This window comes from Antennarius striatus, chromosome 1 (genome assembly GCF_040054535.1).
Source record: "Antennarius striatus isolate MH-2024 chromosome 1, ASM4005453v1, whole genome shotgun sequence".
Classification (NCBI taxonomy): domain Eukaryota; kingdom Metazoa; phylum Chordata; class Actinopteri; order Lophiiformes; family Antennariidae; genus Antennarius; species Antennarius striatus.
Genome location: NC_090776.1, coordinates 25,276,495 through 25,298,662, shown reverse-complemented (window position 1 = coordinate 25,298,662; position 22,168 = coordinate 25,276,495). Strand labels below are relative to the sequence as shown.

The window sequence follows — 22,168 nt, the reverse complement described above, 5'->3', positions numbered from 1 at the left end:
CTGGCTCAGGTTGCTCTGGGCCCTGAAGCCACAGAATGGTCAGAGGTCTCGGGTGTGTCGGCACCGGATCAAATGCCTGCGGGATCGAAGAAGACAGGGACACGATTCAAGCGTCTGGGAGTGTTTAAGCAAGAGACAGACAGAGAAAACATGTAAATATTTTAACTCTTTTACAGATGTCTTTTTAAAGGCCCACTCACTCACTCACTGATAAACCTGAAATAAGAACACGAAGAAGTGAATATTTTTTAATGTGAAAGCTTCACAGTTGTCTCTAAACAGGTGGGGTACAGATCCCACCTGGGGTGTTTCTGAAGACAGGAATGACATTGTGTGGGATGCACGGAGACATTTTATGCAATCGAATATGACAAAAATGTATCATCTACTTCAATTGTGTCGGAGATCGCTGCAAGATTTAAGAAACTTCACGCGAATCGATCAGCCCAGGGGGAGAATATGTTAGCCCATGCTACCATTAGCCCCATTCTCTCTGTGAGAGGGGCATGTGTGGCAAGGCAATCATTGACAGGCGGAGCTCATTAGCATTTAATGCTACATGCACAAAAACAGCCTGTTTCCAGTAGAGCCTGTTTCCAGTTGAGCTTATTTGAGCGACTTTTAGATAGCTGTAATTCAAGACCACAGATCAGTTTTGTGGTCTGTATTTGACGTGCAAATGCATATCAAATGCAGTGCATTTGCACGTCTGGCAGCTGTGTAAAATTGTTTAAAAAGACTATAATATGGGATCTTTAAAATGTGGGTTTTTTTCAGTTAAAAAGATGACAATATGAAGGACTGTCCAACTCTTCAAGCCAACACTGTTCCCTGTAGCTGTTAAGTATAGCAGGTGTTGAACTATCCACTGCATGCTCATACCAGTATCTCCATCACAGCAAACTATCCCTGCTGTGCATTCATTGGGACAGCATGGTGCATGACTGCAGCTGCAGAGGATGGCTGGCCAGAGCAACAATGAAAACGTGTTAAAAACTGTAAGGCCCAAATATTCCAGAGCAGCTGGACTCAGTGTGTCTCTCTCCTCTCATTATAAACAATGGGCCAGGCATTGTTAAGCAAAAACACATGAATGTGGTTCATGTTCAGATGATCTCCGCGTTGTGTTTCCTAACAGGGACTTCTGCACGAAACATATTTTTGAACTTTTGATGGGTTTTGCGATGCTTTGAAAGGGTGCTGTTAGTGGTGTCTCAACCCCGAGACAATCCAGGCCATTCAAGGACCGCATTTCATGGTTTGGAGCTTTATTTTCAAGACACTATTTCAGAAAGGAAATTAAAAAACAAAAAAACCAATGTAACTGACTGTGCTATGGAGTCTGTTTGATGCCTAGATTTCATTGTCTTTGATGCTTATAAAAGCAACAGATCCTCTGTTTTCTTAATTGACACACATTGAAAAAAAACTAATACATGTTTTGTATAGTGTTACTTTAATTTACATGATTCCTCTATTAATCCATTTTCTTGTAGACCAGGTGATCACCATGTGGGTCATGGGCCTTCTTGCTGTGAGGCAACAGCACTACCCAACTGCACCACTGTGCAGCCTTAACATGATTCAACATTATTCAAACCATGAAATACACAACAAGCAATGCACAACAACAACCTTGGTTTTGAAACTTTGTTCTGGGTGCCACCAGGGATGGTACCAAAGCAGTAAGATGACATGTGCAGGTCTTGTCTTGTTCTCGTATTATGATTTCTTTTTAGCATTTCATTCTTAAATTCTCCATATTCTGACATTCTGTATGTTGTTTTTTCTATGTGTACATGTAGAGACCTGAAAAAATTTCATAATAGGACCGTTTGGTACAGTTTACATTTACAGCATATTACTATTAAGGTGCAGTTTTTTTGCATGTTTGTTAATTTGCTATTGTTTACTGCTAACAGTCTGATAGTAAATAAATAGCTGCACCCTTCTCCTGTCAGTGCATTGACAATTTTTAAAGTACCATAGTAGACATCCCTTTCACACGGACAAACTCAACCCTGTGAGCCTTCTCCGTGAGGAGCTCACCACTCGTAGCTTCAGGACTTTGGCATCTGCTTCACCTCGCCTCTGTTCCTCTGCCAGGAGAAATAAATAAATAGAAGCAAATCGTTAATGGAAGTCAGATGATTATGTGACATGATGCTGTGAGGATTCATTTCAGACTTAACATGTGATGCACAGGAGCTCAGCTCTAAGACTTTCCAAAGCATGAAATATTAATTTAAAGAAAGAGAAACAGAGCAGGATAATGTGTAGTGAGTGTTCTTCTATTCTCTTCTCAATAATTAAAAATTACCACTCGTTATATTTTAGTGACTTTAGTAAATAAATACATTTCTCTCTCAGTAGTTTCACATACAGAGGTAACATCCCTACCTCCTTTGCTCTTTTGAGGTGAACGTCAGGCTGCACAGGGATGAAGATCACGCAGCTCCTCGTATCTAATAACAGGGTGGCAAACACTTGTTGTGATGTTTGTATAATGAACTTTACACGACATCAGTCTTGTAAGGATGCTTTGTGAGGTCTGAGATGATAGGCAGTCCATCAGTTTCTTCCTTTCTCTACTTCTTTAAGGCAAAGATGTTGTGTTGAGAAAGCAGAACCAGTCTGCTGATTAGAGGTGAGTGTGTGCAGTGTTTACACACACATGCCTTTTAAAAGCTGTTATGATTACAGCGAGTCATGTAGCCAAATCCAAATGTGTTGCGTTATGCACCAATTAAATTACTAATGACAATAAATGTTAAGAATGAAACTGTTTTATTACATTTAGATATACTGGGGTTATTATTTTGCCTTTGGCCATAGACTGATACTACAATGAATTCCAGCTGGCAGTTTCTTGAAGGGAAAACCTCATTTACAACCTTATTAATTTCACAGCTGTATGTAACAAAAAATTATACCTCTGCGTTTTGTATTGCTGACAGAAATGACTTGATAACGTGAATGAAATGAAAAACATTTATTGTTGCAGATGACATGTAAAATAAATAAATAAATAAATAAATAAATAAATAAATAAATAAATAAATAGATAAATAGATAAATAGATAAATAGATAAATAGATAAATAGATAAATAGATAAATAAATTTGAAAATCACCATTTCCCATTTATTCTGTTTATTCTATTGGATGAAGTCTGTTGAATTACGTGTTTCTTGGAGCCCAGTTTATTCATTATTTGTTTGTCTTGGGTCTCACATAGTTGGTTGGGCCCTCGGTGCCTCTGTTAGGTCTCTGAACTTTGACACATACTGCAGTTCTGAGTTCCTGGAAGCACATTGTCCACTTCATTAAAGTACAGGAATAAAGCATGGAAGCCTACTGAAGAGTGGACATAGAGCAGACTCTCTTTGACCGTTATTGGAGGAAAACGTGGGCCCATCAGTCCTATATGTTCACTTTGAGTCAATGTCACCTCCAAAGTCAGTAAAGACATGATGGTGAGTCAATCTGTGTTATACACTGTGTGTGTGTGTTTGACCACCATCTCCGTGTGACTTACTGCATGCAGGCCATGTTAGGTGCCTCCAGTATTTAGACTGTATGTCAGTCAGGAGGTCTTTACAAACCTGCAAAGTATTGTACCATCCAGTGCAGCACGGATAAGCCTCAGACCCTTTACTTTACCCTTCACCTCAGGTGTTGTAAGAAGAAGAAGTAGAAGAAGAAAAAGAAATGCACTTTATTGATCCCATAGAAAATTATGTTGCTGATTTGCGGGTCTGACCACCGGATCTGCCCTGCGTGTTAAAAAAGATGGCCCAACATCTCCCACATCTTGTAATCCCTCCCTAGGAACATTTTGTGCCAGCATTGGAGACATTCCAGATGCTGTCAAGTATTTCTACCCCATTAAACTGATTTCTGAACACACTCAGTGGGATTTTCTCTGAATGGGCTGTGATTCTACATCTGAAAGATTTCCTTCCGGCCTGATTGATTAAGACAAGACTGAGGGTAAACCCACCTGAATCGGTTTGCACATTTGATTAGAATTACACCCCCAACAATGGCTCTCAGTATGGACCACTGACAAAAGATGAAAGTCACATATCTGACGATGCATGAAGTTTGTACATGTGACACATAAGCGACAACTTTATTATCTTATTACAGCATTCAGTCCGTCACCCACGCACACACACGACTGTCAATTTGATCATAGATACATTTTCAACTGTGAGAAATGGAATCTAAAACAGAAATTCAGAAAATGACATTGTGTGATTTGAAGTTATTAATTTACATTTTATTGCATGACATAAGTATTTTATCACCTATCAACCAATAAGAATCTGACTCTCACAGACCTGCTAGTTGTTGGTTGTTTTTGCCAGTGACCATCAGCATAATCCAGAGGAGGAATGGCAGAAGGTCATGTGGTCTGATGAGACAAAAATAGATCTCTTCGGTCTAAAATCCACTCGCCCTGTTTGGAGGAAGAAGAAAAATGAGAACAACCCCAAGAACACCATCCCAACCGTGAAGCATGGAGGTGGAAACATCAAGATTCTTTTGTTACGCTTTTCTGACAAGGAGACAGGACGACTGTGCTTTATTGAGGGGAGGATGGATGGGGCCATGTATCTCGAGATCATGGCCAACAACCCTCCTTACGTCAGTAAGACCATTGAAAATGGTTTGTGTCATGGTCTTCTAACATGAAACACAAAGCAGGGGCAACTAAGTGGCACCGTAAGAAGCATCTCGTGGTCACTCTCCAGACCTTAACGCAGTAGAAAATCTTTGAAGGGAGCTGGAGGTTCGTATTGTCCAACAACAGCCTTGAAACCCAAAGGACCTGGAGAAGATAGTTCTGATGGAGTGGGCCAAAATCCCTGCTGCGTTGTGTACAAACCTGGTCAAGTACTATAGGAAACATCTGATCTCCAAATGTTGAGTTCTGTTGGTCTGATGTATTGTCTGATGTATTGTCATTCAGTAAAATGCTAAATAATTGTTTAAAAATCCTACCATACGATTGTCTTAATTCTTGTTGTAGATTCCATCCCTCACAGTTGAAATGTACCTTTGGTAAAAATTACAGCCTTCTACGTGCTTGTAAAAAAACCCTACAAAACCAGCAGTCTATCCAATACTTGTTCTCCCCACTGTGTGTGTGTGTGTGTGTGTGTGTGTGTGTGTGTGTGTGTGTGTGTGTGTGTGTGTGTGTGTGTGTGTGTGTGTGTGTGTGTGTGTGTGTGTGTGTGTGTGTGTGTGTGTGTATCAAATATATCAAATATCCACTCACCTGTGACAACAAGATTTTTAGGCTTTGAAGCTGATTATAATCATCTTTTATATTTCTGCTCTTTCTCCTTATGTTGGCTGCATCACCCACCTTGCTGAGCCAAATCCATCACAGCTGACATATTTTCAGCACATGGCTGCAGTGCAGCGCAGAGCGACGCGTGCTGAGGTCTGAGTCATGTCAAATCCTGACTTGGATGTGAGAGTCTGTGTTTTCAGCTGCTGACTACTAATTACACCTGTGAGAGCAAACGAAACCCTCTCAAAGACTCCAACCCAACTATAAATCAGAAGATCGGCGTGAGGGTTCTTAGGTGTGACAGAAATCAAAGGGACCAAAGTGGCAGAATGAATTCACAAGAGAGGGTCAATGCATTATATTTTGCCAGAGACCAGATTTTGATTATTGCCATTTATTCTGAAAGACAGGATGACTGTAGAGGTTATGACTCAAGGGGAATCTGTTTAATTGCTTGTTTTTGTAAAACTACCGTCATATTTCATATTGAATATAAAATAATTTTTTGGGATTCTTCCCAAAATTTACTTTTAATTTTAATCATCCTTCCTCTGGCCTGGAACCTCTACTACACAAAATGTTACCAAAGCCTGACTGCTGGTTTTCATGATATCTAGGGCACAAACAAACAAAAAAAACGTGGGATGTCGCACAATCTGTAGGTAATTTCAAAAGTATCACTGCAGAATTACTGAGAGCATGACATCTACTGACGATCCTGGTGTAAGCGGAATCAGCACAGCACCTCCTTATCTAGATAGGAGCATTTATATGAATTTACATCCTGTTATTTACCATATAAACATACATTCCTTAAAATGTGTGTTTATCTGTATAGTAAAACAGTAATATTTCACACATAAAATGCCAATGTACAATGTAATAGTGCCGATAGCAATGACCTGTTAGACAGCAATGAGAAACACCTCACAGCCGTTAATCATTTCTTTTCTAAATTCCGGGAACATGATGAATTTTGAATCCAAAGCCAAAAGTCTGGCACATTCATCAGTTACACTATTGATTATTTATTTGTTGTCAACCATAAACATGCAACAATTTTGGAAATATGTGTTCTTCATCATTGTTTTGTGCAGATCGATCCACCCATGAATTACAATCAAGCTCTCTGGTGTGAAAACTAATAAATAGAGTGATGTAACAGTTCACTCTGAGCTAACAAAGATGTTCCCTTCTAGCATATTTTGCTCATCACTGTTGTGATTCATGCACTTCATAGACATGAAAAAGTCATTTTTGTTTGTTTTATACCCCTTTGTGTGTGTGCACATCTCAGAAATGTGTTTCTCATTATCCTGTCTTTTGATAACCCCAAGTTTATTCCACAATGGTGATGCAGACGAAAGACAGGAGACAGGATTTCATGAATCACAGCGCCTGATAAAGTGCAGACAAATAGGAAAGTGAGAAACTGGAGTAGTTTGGAATTCATTTATTTTACCTTTATTCAACATAGCTAACCTGCAGTGGAGGTATTAAAAATAACATGTTTCAAAAGAGGCCAGGTTCTCATGCTTTAAGTCAGACATGAGCAGTAGTTGGAAGGCAGAATGAAAAACCATGGAAAGTAAACTAAAAAATAATTTTTCATTGGCTGCACCATGTCCCTGGAGCTCTTTAAAAACAGAAAGAAAATCTACTTTTTCAGGTTTAAATTTCATGAAACAATAAGAGGTGATGCCGCAGTGTTTTTACAAATCTATACTGTGTCCCAATGGGGCAAAGGCCCCAGGCCCATGTCAGTGTGAGACTGCAGTATTCACTACACGACACACTCACTTCAACTGCTGCCAGCATTTCAACATGAGCACAGATACAAAGACTGGTTCATAGCTGTGAAACAACTGATCTTCAATTCTTTTCTTATCTGGTGTAAAAAAAATCAAACAACAACAAATTGTTTGAAAGGATGATGGATAAACAAAATCAGCCAAATGTGAATTTTATATCTGCTTAACATCAACCAGCTCCATTTGAATTATGCAATAGTGGAAGTTATCCTTCCACGTCATCAGTTCTGACAGTGAAGGATCCTATCTGTTATTTTAACTTGAACACTCAGGTGTTTATGATAAGAGAATCAGGCAACACAACCTCCTTCAGTATCCGAGCAACACATCTGTGGTCAAAACAGAATTACAACAGTGATCCATTGGGAAGACCTGGAGACACTGGCCAGATTTGCTTTACAAAACTCCTTGTATTTTATTGACACGTTTGACAGCAGACCTGCTAACAGCAGACTGACAGGGGCCGTGAATAAATCACACAGACGAAAGAAGGCTGCAGAGATCCATTTGTCTTCTGAGGACACTTGTAAAAATAACTTATGTCTTTGCAGCATTGTGACATGAGGCCATAATTCTTCTGTGAATTTATCATACATGGGAGATTTTTTTACGCATTGCCAGCATGGAGACTGGAAAATGTTACTTGTGCAATGTGCATATCATAAAGAACTTTAATTCTGTAAGATTAGTAAGTTATTCTGGATACTGACCTTATTTGACTTGTTAAGCAGGTTTTTCCCTTGATCAAATATAAATTAACAATAGAAAGGGCAGTAGTGTATCTTGTAACATCATATCATGTCTGCCTCGTGACAATATTTGTAAAAACAACTCATAATACGACTTGAAACACAATAATTGCTGTCTCATGTTTGAGAGTTTAGTGGAAATGTGTTATTGCAAGGTAGACTGAGAAAAATATTTTTCATAAGCTTTTGAATTTCACAAATGCATAAAAGTCAAAGTCAGCATAAAAAAAGTAGACATTCCTGCTGGATGGGGTTTGTCCTGGTGGTGACAATAATTGAACTGTTTTTCATGAGCGGTGGTGATACAGTGGCTCGTATGAAGCAGCCCATCCGCTCACATACTTGAGTGAGTGCTGTAATGAAACCTGATTAGCAAACTGAGTAAACTGATGACGATGCGCCTCTCAACCATGTGACTTGAGTTTTTTAGATTTGATGCTACATGCAAGAATTGACAACAAACAACTGAAGCTATTCGGATACAGCAACGACAACATGTTTCTCATGCCAGGAATTTATAACTTCTGCTATTCTGGGATAGTTCACATGTTTAGATGGTGAAACTCACTTGCATTGACTTGTCTGAAAGAAGAGACCTAAGAGATAAGGACAATGTCTTCTACTTACCCACAGAAGACAGTATCACACATGACGGTGCTCTTTGATGATAAAAGATGATGATATAGATGATATAAGCCAAAGTTTGGAGCCAGCACACATCGTTCAAGTACTACTGGTATCATTTGTGTCCTGTTGTTTGTTTTTGGTTTTAATAGGTTTGAATGGATGTGCTAGAAAGAAATTAGTCCTCAAAAATATGTGAGTGGCTCTTTGAAAAGATTTGGTGGTATCTAACCAGTACTAAAAATCTAAACTGCTGTGCTGGAGAAAGTCTTTAGTACACATGTTGATGTCTAACAGCTTAAAAGATCTGATCTTATTTATGTTTAAGTTGTTTTTGCTGTGATACATAAAATGGAATTTACTGGGGGGTTTTTTGTTCTGTTTTTTTTTTTTCCACCATGAGGGATATGCAATTGATGTAGTGAAAGAGGACATGAAGGTATTTGGTGTGAGAGAAGAGGATGCAGAAGACAGGGTTAGATGGAGGAAACCGATTCACTGTGGCGACCCCTGAAGGGAAAAGCCGAAAGGAAAAGAAGAAGAAGAAGGGATGTGCAATTGAATAGAAATCTGTCTGAACAGTAGGAACATCTGAAGAGTAAAAAATGCACCTCCATTATTCTTGCTGAGTGCACATAGTGCATCAATACTCAAAGATTTTGTGTGTAAATCACAGATATTCTGTAAATGAACCACCAAAACATTTCAAACACTTGATAAGAACATTGCAAAAAAAAACCCACCCCAAAATGTCTCATTTTGTCTGAATTGCTTTTTGGCTCTGTTCATGGCTTCAGTGGTCAACATTCATGTATGTGATCATCTGTGATTGGTATGAATGGCACCAGGTTAATATCACTGTTATTGCAGCTGATTAGTAATGATTGTTTGATTGGCATGCACATTAACATGATTGAAAGTCTCAGATGAAAATGCTGTTACCCACAATGGATAAAGAGATGAGCTCCTTTAATATCACCAAACGCCCCTCTACCTGTTGTAAATGGCTCGGCTAGTTTTTTTTTCCAGCTGGCTTGTTCATCCATGAACAGCAAGACATTGATCAGGATGCAGAATTTGGCTCCAGCACTGAATTAAAAACACATTTCTGTCCTGCTTAGAAGCAGGTAGGCAGAAACAACATATAAAACCCACAATGTAAGTGAACCAAGAAAGCCGGCTCCCCATCATGGGAACGAGAAAGACCCAGACCCGTGTGGTCATAATAATGAAACCAAGAATGTCATTTCAACTGCTGCCTGTTGCTGTGGTTCTTTAATAATGTTTCTTTATATGCTTTATGGATTTATTTGATTCCAGAGATAAAGGGTGCCAAAAAAGACTGTGTAGCTTAATTTGATGTGCTCAACAAAGTTACTGTAAGTGAGTGCGTGTGTGTTTCTAACATGATTCATTTGTGGTGAATAAAACCAGCTGTTTTAATTGAACGGTGGCCAAGAGCCCCAATCCACCGGGGGAATAGACAGTGTGTGAGACCACTGAGTACAGAATTAACTGAGACCGTCCGCTGACCACTGTGCTAGAATTTCCACTGAGTTGAAAATTGTTTATATCTGCACTCACAATACTGAAAATTGCTCTGTTTTCTTGTTTGATCATCAAGAAACTGTCCACACAAATTCAGCTGGAGACCAAATAATCCTGAATAAAAACCAAGGACACAAAATATAATGTCAAAAGACAACACAGTGCCCAACATATATCTATGTTTCATTCAGACATAGATATATGTTAAGGGTGTGATAGATGAATGTAAACTCACCCTAAACCATGTCATTTTTAATCACAAATTTTAATATTTTTATACTGCATAATACTAAATTTTGCACATGTGAGGACACTGATGTATTTCAGGAATACTTGTTGCTCTTTTTTCTTATCAGGTTCAGTAATTGGTAAATGTGGAGACATACTGTGCATGTTGGCTCTGCTTTCATTTAATTTATCATGTGGAGAAGTCTGTTATTTGTATTAATGGTAGTTTATATTAACCATTTGTCAGAAAAGATTAATAAAGCTCTAACATCTTCTTAGTTGGCCAACAGATATGTTTGTATCCTTCAGTAATGTGAAAGAAATGAAGAATATTCTTTCAAAACTAATAAAAAGAAATGAAGGAACAGTTAACAGGGCTCATGAGGTCAACAATGTTGCAGATGTAAATGTGCATACAGCTGTTCATCATGTTAATGTGACAACACTGCTGTATATAATGGGTTGTGTTGATCTGATAGTTTGAAGTTGCAGCTCAAATAATCAGACGTTGATTGGAAGTTTAAATAAACAAAAATAATTAATGATAAATTATAAGTGTGTTAGTATAAAGTTTATCTTGTTCAGTTTGAAATTTTTGCAAGGATTTAGAAGATGAAACAAAACTATGAAGACAAAATATTGCGTTGGTCAACAGTGAATTCTTTTTTTTGTAGTCAATTCACAGAGAGAATGTATATATAAAATAAAATTGTCATGTTTTTTTTTTTTTAATAAATGAAACAAAGGAGATCAGAGCAAAACATCTGGTAAAGCCTATGTTATTTAGCTCTGAGTTTGAGAACACATGGACTTAGTGAGCCTGGTTTTAAACAAACATCTCACAACCTTTTGCAAAGATCAACAATAAATTGTCCCAAGCTTCTTAAACTATAGACTACATTTGGAAATTGTGAAATAAATTTCACTGTGGCTCTGAGGCTCAGAGTAGAGCTGCTGTTCCTTCGTGTGGAAAGGATTCAGTGGAGGTGGTTTGGGCACCTGGTGCGGATGTCTCCGGGACACCAACCTAGGGAAGTGTTTCTGGCACGTCCAGCTGGGAGGAGACCTCGGGGCAGACCCAGGACCAGGTGGAGGGATTATATCTCAACACTGGCTTGGGAACGCCTTGGGATCCCCCAGTCAGAGCAGGTGGATGTGGCCAGGGAAAGGGAAGTTTGGGGCTCCCTGTTGAAGCTGCTGCCCCCGCGACCCAACTATGGATAAGCGGTGGAAGATGGATGGATGGATGGATGGATGGATGGATGGATGGATGGATGGATGGATGGATGGATGGATGGATGGATGTGCCTCTGAGGCTGCTTGGAATCTCTGATAAAAAATGAAAATGACAGAACTAATTACTTTTAATATCCTAATTGCTGATGACACTTCTATTTATCTATCTGTCATATAATTTTGTAAATTATCTATGGATTGCTGGACTTAATTAGGAAAAAATTGAAAATCTGAAAAGACAAAAATACATAGAAGTGATATAAGAAATTTGATGGTCTTGCAGAGGGACAGAAAGGTGGGGCTCACCTCCAAAATGATCAAAATGATTAAGAGCTAAAAAAGATTTAAACAGTTACAAGTAAGAACTTGTTTTGAAATAAGATTTAGAGCTGTTTATTTATGGAATACTTGTATTAAAAAAACCCTCAGCAGCTGTAACTCATCCAACTTGAGTCCTAACACAAACCAGAGTACAACAATTGCCAAATGCCCTGAATTCCAGTCAGCCAAACAACCAATGTGAAATCACTGCTCCTTTATAAATAAGTGCATGGCCTGCCACCAAATCCATCTGGGATCTTCTGATACAGCACTGACATGGAGGATGGTGGTCTGGTTGTTGCAAAAATTTAATTCATACATGGAAAACCCTTCTTGTATCCTACCAGGTGAACATGAATGACATTCACTACATCTTTATAAAACATTAAAAGGCTTGTGTTTGCCCGTGTTTTATCATCAATTGTGCAACAGCTTTATGCATGTGAGAATTTAGCTCTAATGGTTTCTGCTTGACTTTCTCCAATATGCATCTTTTATTATCTATACAGTTAAAAGGCATTCTTCTTTGAGAACTCTAATTTATATGTTAAAGTCTTTCATGATTTGCACATAGTTCAGTTCAAGATGATGACATGATTTTTTTTTCATCATTTTTCACATTTTAATCAGGTATGTATGTATGTATGTATGTATGTATGTATGTATGTATGTATGTATGTATGTATGTATGTATGTATGTATGTATGTATGTATGTATGTATGTATGTATGTATGTATTATTAAGCTATATGTCATCATCAGCAATGGGCAGGTCTGCTGCTTTTTTCTATTTCTTTAAGTCTCTCCTTGACAAACAGGAATGTAAATCCATAGGGATTAGCGAGAACACTGGGCTGTAAACCCTTCACTAGCTCTCCAAGGGGTCTTTGCCTCAGTGCGTAAAGTTAGGACGCGCCTTTGGACGCACAGCGCAGCACACACTCCACAGGCTCCATGTGCGTCTCCTCTGCGGGATATTTGAGAGGGATTTCTAGTATTTTTATTGTACGTCCCGCGCGGATAACTGACACAGGAGAATACTTTCGTTTTTCTGATGCAAACGTGTTTTAATCTTTAATAGATCATCTGTCCCGCAGCGCAAAAGGGACATGGGTCAATTTTATGGTGCGACTTTCCTACCGTTTGGCGTCATCTGCGTTTTTTTCCTGTGGGAATCCGGTGCCAGCTCTATCAGGACGACGTTCGGAGTGGACACCTCGGGGTGAGTCTGATCAGATGATCCGATATCGGAAGCTCTCTTGTGAATGGACAGCAGTATCTTGATGTCGCCACGCAAACCTTGTTCAAAGTAAATTTAATCGGGGCTCTGTTGGATTAAAATGTCTTTTTTTTTTTTTAAATCACGCCGAAAAACGGAAAGCCTTTGCTATTAATCAATTTTTTTCATCTTGGACTTCATCGTCTGAGTAACTGATGAGTGATACTTTATGCGCCTGGACAGCTCTGGAAGTTTACGTCCCGGTAACTCCCACTCAGTTCTTATTGTTAGTTTTGGCATTGATTTAAACTCATCAGCAAAATGCCAAAAGTCAAAATGCCAACAGAATGTCTTGTGCTATATTGGTTTTTCCTCTTTACTGCCTGCGGAGGCTTTCAATTATTAGATAGATCCTTGGATAAGCTGCATCTGATCTAATTTGATTTTGAAGGAAATGCAAACGTCAAAGGGAAACTCCAAATGGTTTGGAATCGGCCGCGGTGCATGGAGCCAAATGTTACTTCTGCTCAGACAAAACATGACAGATGCTGTTGGGACGGGTCAGGAGGTGAGGAGAGGATGTGAGCGGAGCACATGTGGAGAAGAGGAAAACACAGGGAGGCAATCCGCTGAGCAGCAGGTTAAACTGTCTATAAGAACCCATCCGACACATACTTAATGTTTGGGGCAGATAAGCATCTCTGCCTTTTCTAAAAGAGTAGACTCAGACTCAGAAGAAAGTTTAGTTTAAACTCATCAGACTGTTAAAGTGGGACCTTCATATTCTCCAGTGATTGATGGCCCTCCTTACATAAATACATACTGTATACTGTCCATTATTGCTTAAATGTGTGAAACCCAGACCAAATTTAACTGCAGAATTAGACACATGCAACTACAGTCATCATATTTCATGGTTAATGAATTGGCTTAATGTATGTCTAATTCACAGTTAATTACAGTAAACGTAGTGGCGCGTCTTCATGTATGAACACAGGAGTGTTATAAGAGCTTGCTGTGAATACACTGATCAACATCAATGGCGTCATTTAGTAGCAGTGTTCAAACCTCACCTGTCTGGGATGTTTCCACCAATTTGTCTGTTTGTCTGTTAGCAGGATGACAAACCAAATGACAGCGAGGATTCCTTCAAATTTTGGAGAAGATCTGGATAAAGGGCTGGATTATTTTTTTATTTTTAAATTTACTTATTTCGTCACCCACTGCCTGTGCTGGTGGGACTCAGACTGTTTCTATCAGTTCATCTACCTAGTTGATTAAAATGAAACTGAATGGAAGGATGGCTGCATCCTATGGAGGAAATAGCATTTTGATCATATGGTTGATTCTGTAAATTTGCATTCATTTATCAGAGAAAGACAGACATGTCTTTTTCATCACGTTTGTCCGTGACACACTGCGTCGTTACATACATTATACATATTCTCTCATAAAAATAGAACTCTGAGGGCAATAAAATTTCCAATAAGATGTGTGTGATTTAAAAATGGATTGCTGGGCTTTGATGAGATCTGTGCTGTGCTGAATATGTTTTGTCTTTTTATGAATGCTTTCTTTCTGTAGTGACTGTTTTCATTATCAATTAGTCAAAGGACTATTTTCTTTATGCCTTCAAATTTGTTTGACCTTAAGACTGGCATTCACATCATCACACTGGAGAAACAAGAACAGCAGACAGTTGGTGGCATGATGAGATGGTCAAGAGAGGAACTTTCAGGATATTCTTCTGAATAATGTAAATGATGCCAATGAATGTTCTTACATGTGTTTTTCTGTTCCAGATGTCCAGATAGTAACATCCTGACTGTGGAGTATCCTTGTGTCACAGCTGGAGGGAAGAACAGCACTTGTTTCAGGTAAGATTCATCCAGAGATTTCCTCCGGGTCTCCTCTGGTCTAATGTAATCTGGAGCCACTGAGTGAAACAGCAGGGAGTTACCATTCAACATAAACTTACACATCAGCTGACCGCTTTCCCCAGTACAGTCTTTGGTTCAAGGACGCTTTGACAGGACTGGTGGCTGCAGCTCATGCCTGTGGGGAGGATTTCAACTTTCTGAGGCTGTGGAACAGCTTTTGTTACTGTTGAACCGGCCCACCGAGTCATTTCCACAAATCCACACAGTTCATTCCCCCTTTCTGGAAACTAAATATCCATTTGGAGAAGAAAAATAACAACCTCCAGCAGATCATCATACACAGTCTGAATAATAATGACTTTCAGCAAAGAAAATGGGATTTGCCATTCAAAAGACGCTATACTTCAAAAAGTGAAAAAGGCATGTTTATTTACATTATGTTCCGATTTTCATGAACACTGAATGAAATTTCTTGCTGTGTGGCAGTCAAACAGAATGTGAATTTGATCTTTCTCTCTCAGTTGGAGTCAAGATGTAAAACATTTCAGGGAGTGATCCCTTATAGAATTAGAATGACAGCAGCATCATAATCTGCAGTGTAAATGCAGTTTGACCAAAAATGATGAGTAATTTTTATAACAGTACATTTTCCCAGAGGAATCTGGGGACTACAGATTCCTGCTACTTTATTATGAACAGCAAATTTGTTTCTACTGCTGAATCACAGATGATAAAAAAAAATAGTATTTGGATAATTTGAAACGGGTAAAGGAGCCATGAGATTTTGAAGGCATGATATATTTCAGAAAGAAATTGCTTTCTCTCTTGGTATTTATTTTCTACTACACACAGGGGTTAAAATGTCCTTTGAAATCATACTGAATGAGCATCTTGAATTATATGTTGAAGGAAACTGATTAATTTACTGTTCATGTTGTGGCCTACAGTAAGACTTTTATGATGCATCATATGCAACAGGAGCACATGGATGTGTTCATCAGTTAGACATTTAGTTAACTTTCCTCTAAAGCCAAGCTTGGGGTTGGTTGTTGGCTTTAGAAGACCTTTTAATAAATTAAGCACCAGGTCTGGTATGAGGCCAGATCATCTGATCTGTTTACTGTCAAGGTCAGACTGTAACAGGCTCTGTGTCGTGTTTCATTTCTGGATCTGTAAGAGATATGTGTTGCCAGAGGATTATATGAGGTTGTATTTTTCTTGCCAGGTTTCTCAAGGATGTTTAGCACAGACCTGGATCAAACTGATTTTGCAAATAACATCAGAGGTGATCAGATTGATATAATGTGTCTGAATCATTCCATTTCAGTAACAGCAGTAGGTTTCCAGTCAGGGCAGGAGAAGCAGACACTGTTTATGTTACAGGAACCGTAAGTTTGTTGTTTGTAGTTATCTGAATTTTTACTTCTTGATTTTGGTTTGCTCACAGCCTCCAAAATTCTTAGGCCTCATTTCCATGACTTTTCACGAGAAACAGATTTTTATTTTCCTCGCATTATCAAAAATCTATGCTCAAACTGCACCAGTTCAGAAACCATCCCAATACACATAGATCCACAAAAACAATTGAAAATGCTATACAGTATTGTGTATGTCAAAGAAGTAGTTGGTGGTGTCACTTTCCAAAAACAATATTATACTACAAAATCACTTTGGTGCTTCAGTTAATCTACATTGCAGGAGCATTAATAAACTCAACAGAGTGCAGCTCATACAAAACTGGACAGTTCCTTTCCAAGTCTACCTTAAGCTTGTTGTTTAAGGATGGGAAACTGTTTTCATAGAGATCTCATATCTTAAGGCTAATATGCACACCAAATCAGAAGGAATGGGGATATGAGATCAGAGTTGATATGAGAAAATCTGTCACAATCCGCTCCTGGTTTTCCCCTCATCCGCCCAGCTCTACCTGCCTTCCACTCCAAACTCATCAGTGCAACTGCCTTCACCTGTGTTTCCCCACCTGATTAGCACCTGCCTGCTCAGTACATATACCCTCCCATTCCTCTGAGTCTCTGCCAGATTGTCTTTGTGTCATGCATAGCTCTCTCGTATTGATCTCCGGACTGCTTCCTCGGTTACGACCCTGCCTGTCTTCGACCCGTCTTCCTCGTCTCTGCCCCGGTAAACTGACCAGCCTTCTGTCCTTGACTACTCTGCCTGCTCGTTCCTGTTCTGATACCTGTCACCTGGGATTCCTGGTTACGGAGACTGTTTGTCTGGAATATTGCTGCCATTCTGTGCGAACCTCAGAATAAACTGTTAGACTATTCCTGATCTGGTCTCAGTCTGTGCTGTACGTGGGTCCTACCTCTGACCCGTTACAAAATCATCAATGACTTTTGAAATTGTTTGACGGAATATATCATCATTCGTCAATGTGCAGTTCAAGGTACTAACTTGTCTCTTATAGGTAGTGTGTCTCCTGTAAGAAAGCAATTTCTGTTTTAAGATGCTTTAGATGAAAAACACTCTACCCCTTTTAACTGGTCCACTGAGTCCTTTAACATTCCAAGAGAATAACCGCAAACAAGACATCTCCTTTTTCATTGTTTCATCCATGATCAAGCTTGTAAGTATGTGAGCAGTTGATAGAATACCTTGAAGAATGAAGTTATTTTTTAAATGTGTTTTATATATATTATATATTTTTATACTGTTTGTGCAAAAAAACAATAATAAAAGTAAAGGTGAATCTGTAGGACCTACCACCCCTGTTCCCCAAAATAAGACCTCTCCAAACAGAACAGATGAACATACCTAAACCTCCATAAGCTTGTCCGAAGAACAAGAATGAGCAGTGGGACTCCATAAACTCTATTACTTCTGTATGACATAAAGTCAGTATGTAATCATTCACCTTCATCTACAGGTGAATCTACAATCTACAACAGGCCCGCCATTAAGAAAATAAAAATATATATAAATAAAAAAATAAAAAAATAAAAACAGGGGGTGAAGGCACCTTTATCTGTACCTGAACTGAACTATAATAATATAAGTAGCCCGTTATTTATGTATTATCTACGTCAAACAGTATAAAATATGAAAATAACACTGTTACATTAACTTACATCATAAATGTCAATAATTCATACAGTGGAAAAATAAATATAAAAAGATAAACTTCCATATGAGAGCTGACTGCCATATACTGTATTTCCATAACTCATGAAGTGCTACCTCACTGTTCATTCACAGAAGTCCAAACCATTGAATGTTCACTTGGTCCTGATGTCCTCAGTATTAACGTCAAAGTCAGTTTCCATCAACCAGTGGCTGCAATGCGCGCATTGTAGAAATCCTGGCGTGTTTGTGGGGAGTCAAAGTAGAAGTCCAGCTTATGTTGTCTGGCCCATCTGAGCACTTTTTCTTTCTCTTGGAGGAATTTGACAGCGAAATTCCACTGGCACTACCTGGTCTGGAACTGAGTGAGCGTTGGCCTCTCTCTTTCTCCAGAGGGTTGCTGAAAATATTGGGTCCCGTCAGTGCCATTAACAGATCAGGGACAAACTCAGTCGGGTCCAAGTCCGTCTTGCTCCCCTCAGGTATGTTGATAATCCTTAGGTGAGAGGACCTTGATCAGTTCTCAAGGGTCATCCATTTGTTCCAAGAGCATCCCGATTTAGGACTTCAAAGATGTAAAGCAGCTTCCAACTGGATAAGTTTGTCAAAGTTTTTGCATGCAGTTTTAGTGAGTTGGTTGTTAAATGATGTCAGCTGGCCTAACAAAATCGACTGACTGCTTCCGGGATTCAGTAGGCTGTTGTATCAGGATAGCTATGTCAGCTCTGAAGCTATCTCCGACCCAGTCTTGGTGACTGGGTCGGAGTGACCTTCACTCTCGGCTCCACTGCCATCCGATTCTGGAGCGGTACCTGCCAGCTAGCCAACTTAGCCAAGATGCTTGCGGCTCATGTCGCTATTGGTTGTTTTTTAGTTTTTTAGCTGGTCATGATGTCACAATACCTTCCCACATAAATGTACAGTTTCTTGCAAATTGCCAGAAGAGAAACACTGTGAATGTGATCAAATTAAGAAGTAAATGAAAGGTTTAGCTGGAGCTTGCTCTACACTACCTCATCAGGCCGGAAGCTCCCTGGTTCCTTCATTTCTGACAGAAGCTGCGAAAAATAAGATACTGTTTTGTAATATATTCATTTGGCAGGCTCTCAGAGTCATATTTTATCTACTACATCTACCTTGAGATCTTAGCTTGAAGTCCCCCAGCTTCGCGTGTATGTCGTATAACAGCGTCATAAAAGGAGGTCTTAAAATACTAGTGTTTATTTAGTGGCATCCACCGTTCACACAGATTGAAACACCTTAGACTCCTAAGACCTCAAGAAAAACCCTGTTCTGTTAATTGTGAACTTTAAATGATTTTAATCATCAGCAAACACAAAGAGACAAAGACACACCAGCTGTTAATGAGACCCTTATATCAAAAATGTAAGGGTCACATTAGCAGCTGGTGTGTCCCACGTAACGGTTGACTGAAGCTGTCATCCTCCTCCTCTTCTTCTGCAGGCTTGGTGAGACTGAGCACAATCATAGTGACAATGATAACACCCTCTGCACCATTCTATCTGAAGTCTTTCATGCTTCGGGTGCCATTTTTCTTGGCTGCTGTAGAGGCGTCCAGTAAGAACATGTGTGTGATGTGCAGCAGGCAAATATACTGATCATGATTCTGGGTCAATGCAAGGGCTTAAACAGGTTGCAAGCAGTCCGTCAATATTCTTAATGCTACATAATCCCACAACAGGTGTACTTGCAGAATGATATTCACTTCCCTGTGTCTGGTGGACTGTGCTGCCACCACACCAAAGGCACAGTCCCAGACATTTTCCTCCAGTCATGGTCTTCTATAAGTTATTTTCACCACAATTTTATGCTTTCTTTTTTTTTTTTTACACAGGATGATTAGTTTAACAAGTGAATGGTCACTTGGGATTAGAGTGATGAAGGCTTCCTGGCTGTTTCTCTAAATTTGTTTCTCAAAATGTGTTTTCAGCCTCAAGATTACTCAAAAACCCAAAGTGTGGCCAAAAAATGTTTTTTTAAGAGTTCTCACAAACCCTTTCCTTTAGATGTACAACCAACTGCAAAACACAGAAGGTTTTCTTTTTTTTCTAAATAATTTTTGAAACAAAATAATTCATGGTTGGTTAAAATACTTGAATATACCATTTGCTAACAGATTCAACTTATCCTAGAGCAGTCTAACACATTGTATTAGTAGTAATAGCGACACCTTGGCTCAGAAGTTTTTGGATTTGGGGAGGTGATTTAAGTAATGGCACAACCCTACTAAAGAAATCCCAAGCTTGACATGATTGGTGTGGTTGCCAAGCTATGATTGAACAATTGAAGCTTTTAAACTATGTTTGACCTGGAATTGGTCAGTCCTAACAGTGTTACTGCATCCTCTGGCCAGACAGGCTGGACATATTCCAGTAATTTTCAGTTTTCTCCTCTTATTTCTTCACCTGGCATGGCTCTCTCATATTTAAATAATCTTGGAAAAAGCAATATTTCTATGGGTTTGATTAAAGATGACATTTTAACTATTTGGAAAAGTTCACACCTCCCAAAGAAAGTCCACTTAGTTGCTATCAAAACATTAAACCAAATTATGGTACACTCTGTACGGTACTTAAATTATGGTAGCTGTAAGGCTGAGACATGAGATTTTATGAGTGGGTCCTGTTGATGTTTAAGAGAAGACCAAGAGTGATATTTCTGGTCTTGAACACTTTATTTTGATTTATTTTTCAAATAGAAACTCCATTTATTAAATTCGTCCAACGTGTTGCCCTGTGACCCCCACAGTTTGTTTCTTTTAATCCTGCTGATCTTTTTCTTCTCCTCTTACCCTGAGTGAATGTTCTTGGCCAACGCAAAGCTTAACGTGCAAATTTTAAATGAATGTCTCTGGGACGTTTTTGGTGTTGTGCAGGGATAACACTTTCTGGTCTCACATATAAACAAAGACTTTGCAAGCTGCAGGTCTATTTCTTCTCCTTTGTGGTTTTCACATCAATGAGGTGAATCAGATGGATTTCTACATTTCAGATATTTCGGACAGTTCTTGCTCTTTTTGTGTTGTTGATGGAGGTTTGATTTCAGGCGAGCTGAGCCAAATGAACATTGTTCGTAGCCAAACTGTGAGTTTATGTGAACGCACGTGTTTATGTACAGTATGTTTCTGTTTGAATTGGTTCTGTATTGTCTGTGCTGCCTGTTGGTGATGAGAGTGAATTTTGTGTTGCTTTCAAAAGCCGCTCTCTCTAAACACTCTCAGCTGTGGACCCTGACAGGACTGATGGGCTCCACTAAACTATAAACCATACTTTCACTTGATTGGCATGTTGTTCTGGTTTGAATACCCTGCAGGACTCATTACTGCAGCAGATAACGCCCATGTATTACACTCAGGCACTCAGTCTTAAGTAAGGGATGATGATTGATGTGATGCAGTCATTAGTTTTTATTGTTTCCATACTTTATGCTACTTTGTACGTTACAGTGATACACTTCTCCCTGTGGGACCGTTATGGTTTAATATTTCATAGTATATATGTTCATAAGCACTGACGTCTTCTGTAATGGTATCATCTCACAGAGAATATTAATTTCTGACAACATTTTGATGAAGTCTCCTAAATCAATTTAAAGTACAGAAAATACACATGTTTTTTTTTAATATTGTTAAAAGTATGATAAAAGTCTCCACGTGTCGCCATGTTTTTAATGGCTCTGTACATCACCGCAGTGTGTCACTGTCTCTTCTATTTATTTACCTGGCACATTAGCGCAACCTCTACTGTTGCATTTCAGTTGTTGCTGAAATGTTTTACTGTCTGCTGTCATTCTGTGGCTATATCAATGCCAAAATTTGTGAAACACAGAAGTACAGTACTGTATGTGGATGTTGACAGCACTCAGTAGCAAGTTATTAACAACAGTCCACTCTCAAACTGCCTCTGGACCTAATGCGCTCAACAACAAGTTGGTTTTTTAATTCATAAAACAAAAATTATTTTTTCAATTATTGACAACAATATTTGTAATATTACTATTATGTGTGCATGTACAGTATGTATATATATATAGTAACTTCATAAAAATGAACTGTATTTGAGAATTATGGAAACCAAATATTCAATAAACTGTAAACAGGACAGCTCTTTGCATGTTAAGCTGCTGCCAGTTGATTACTGTAAA

The 22,168-nt window shown here is 38.9% G+C and overlaps 1 protein-coding gene and 1 long non-coding RNA gene across 3 annotated transcripts in view; one reads left to right on the top strand and one right to left on the bottom strand.

Annotated features, from left to right (window-relative positions):
• Positions 1-2,003: 2,003 nt before the first annotated feature.
• LOC137594382 (uncharacterized) lies at positions 2,004-13,038 on the bottom strand. Its single transcript, XR_011035236.1, has 4 exons — positions 12,962-13,038; positions 4,346-4,464; positions 2,401-2,465; positions 2,004-2,099 (listed from the first exon to the last, which is right to left on the bottom strand). It is a non-coding gene; the product is annotated as an uncharacterized lncRNA (long non-coding RNA).
• LOC137594368 (collagen and calcium-binding EGF domain-containing protein 1-like) overlaps positions 12,733-22,168 on the top strand; it is a 37,001-nt gene continuing 27,565 nt past the window's right edge. Inside the window, exons 1-3 of one of the 2 annotated variants that reach the window (XM_068313798.1) lie at positions 12,733-12,826; positions 12,903-13,043; positions 14,843-14,917. In XM_068313798.1, the coding sequence (XP_068169899.1) occupies positions 12,931-13,043; positions 14,843-14,917 (188 nt within the window). In that variant the 5' untranslated portion in view covers positions 12,733-12,826; positions 12,903-12,930. The other variant, XM_068313807.1, reaches the window with a different exon arrangement.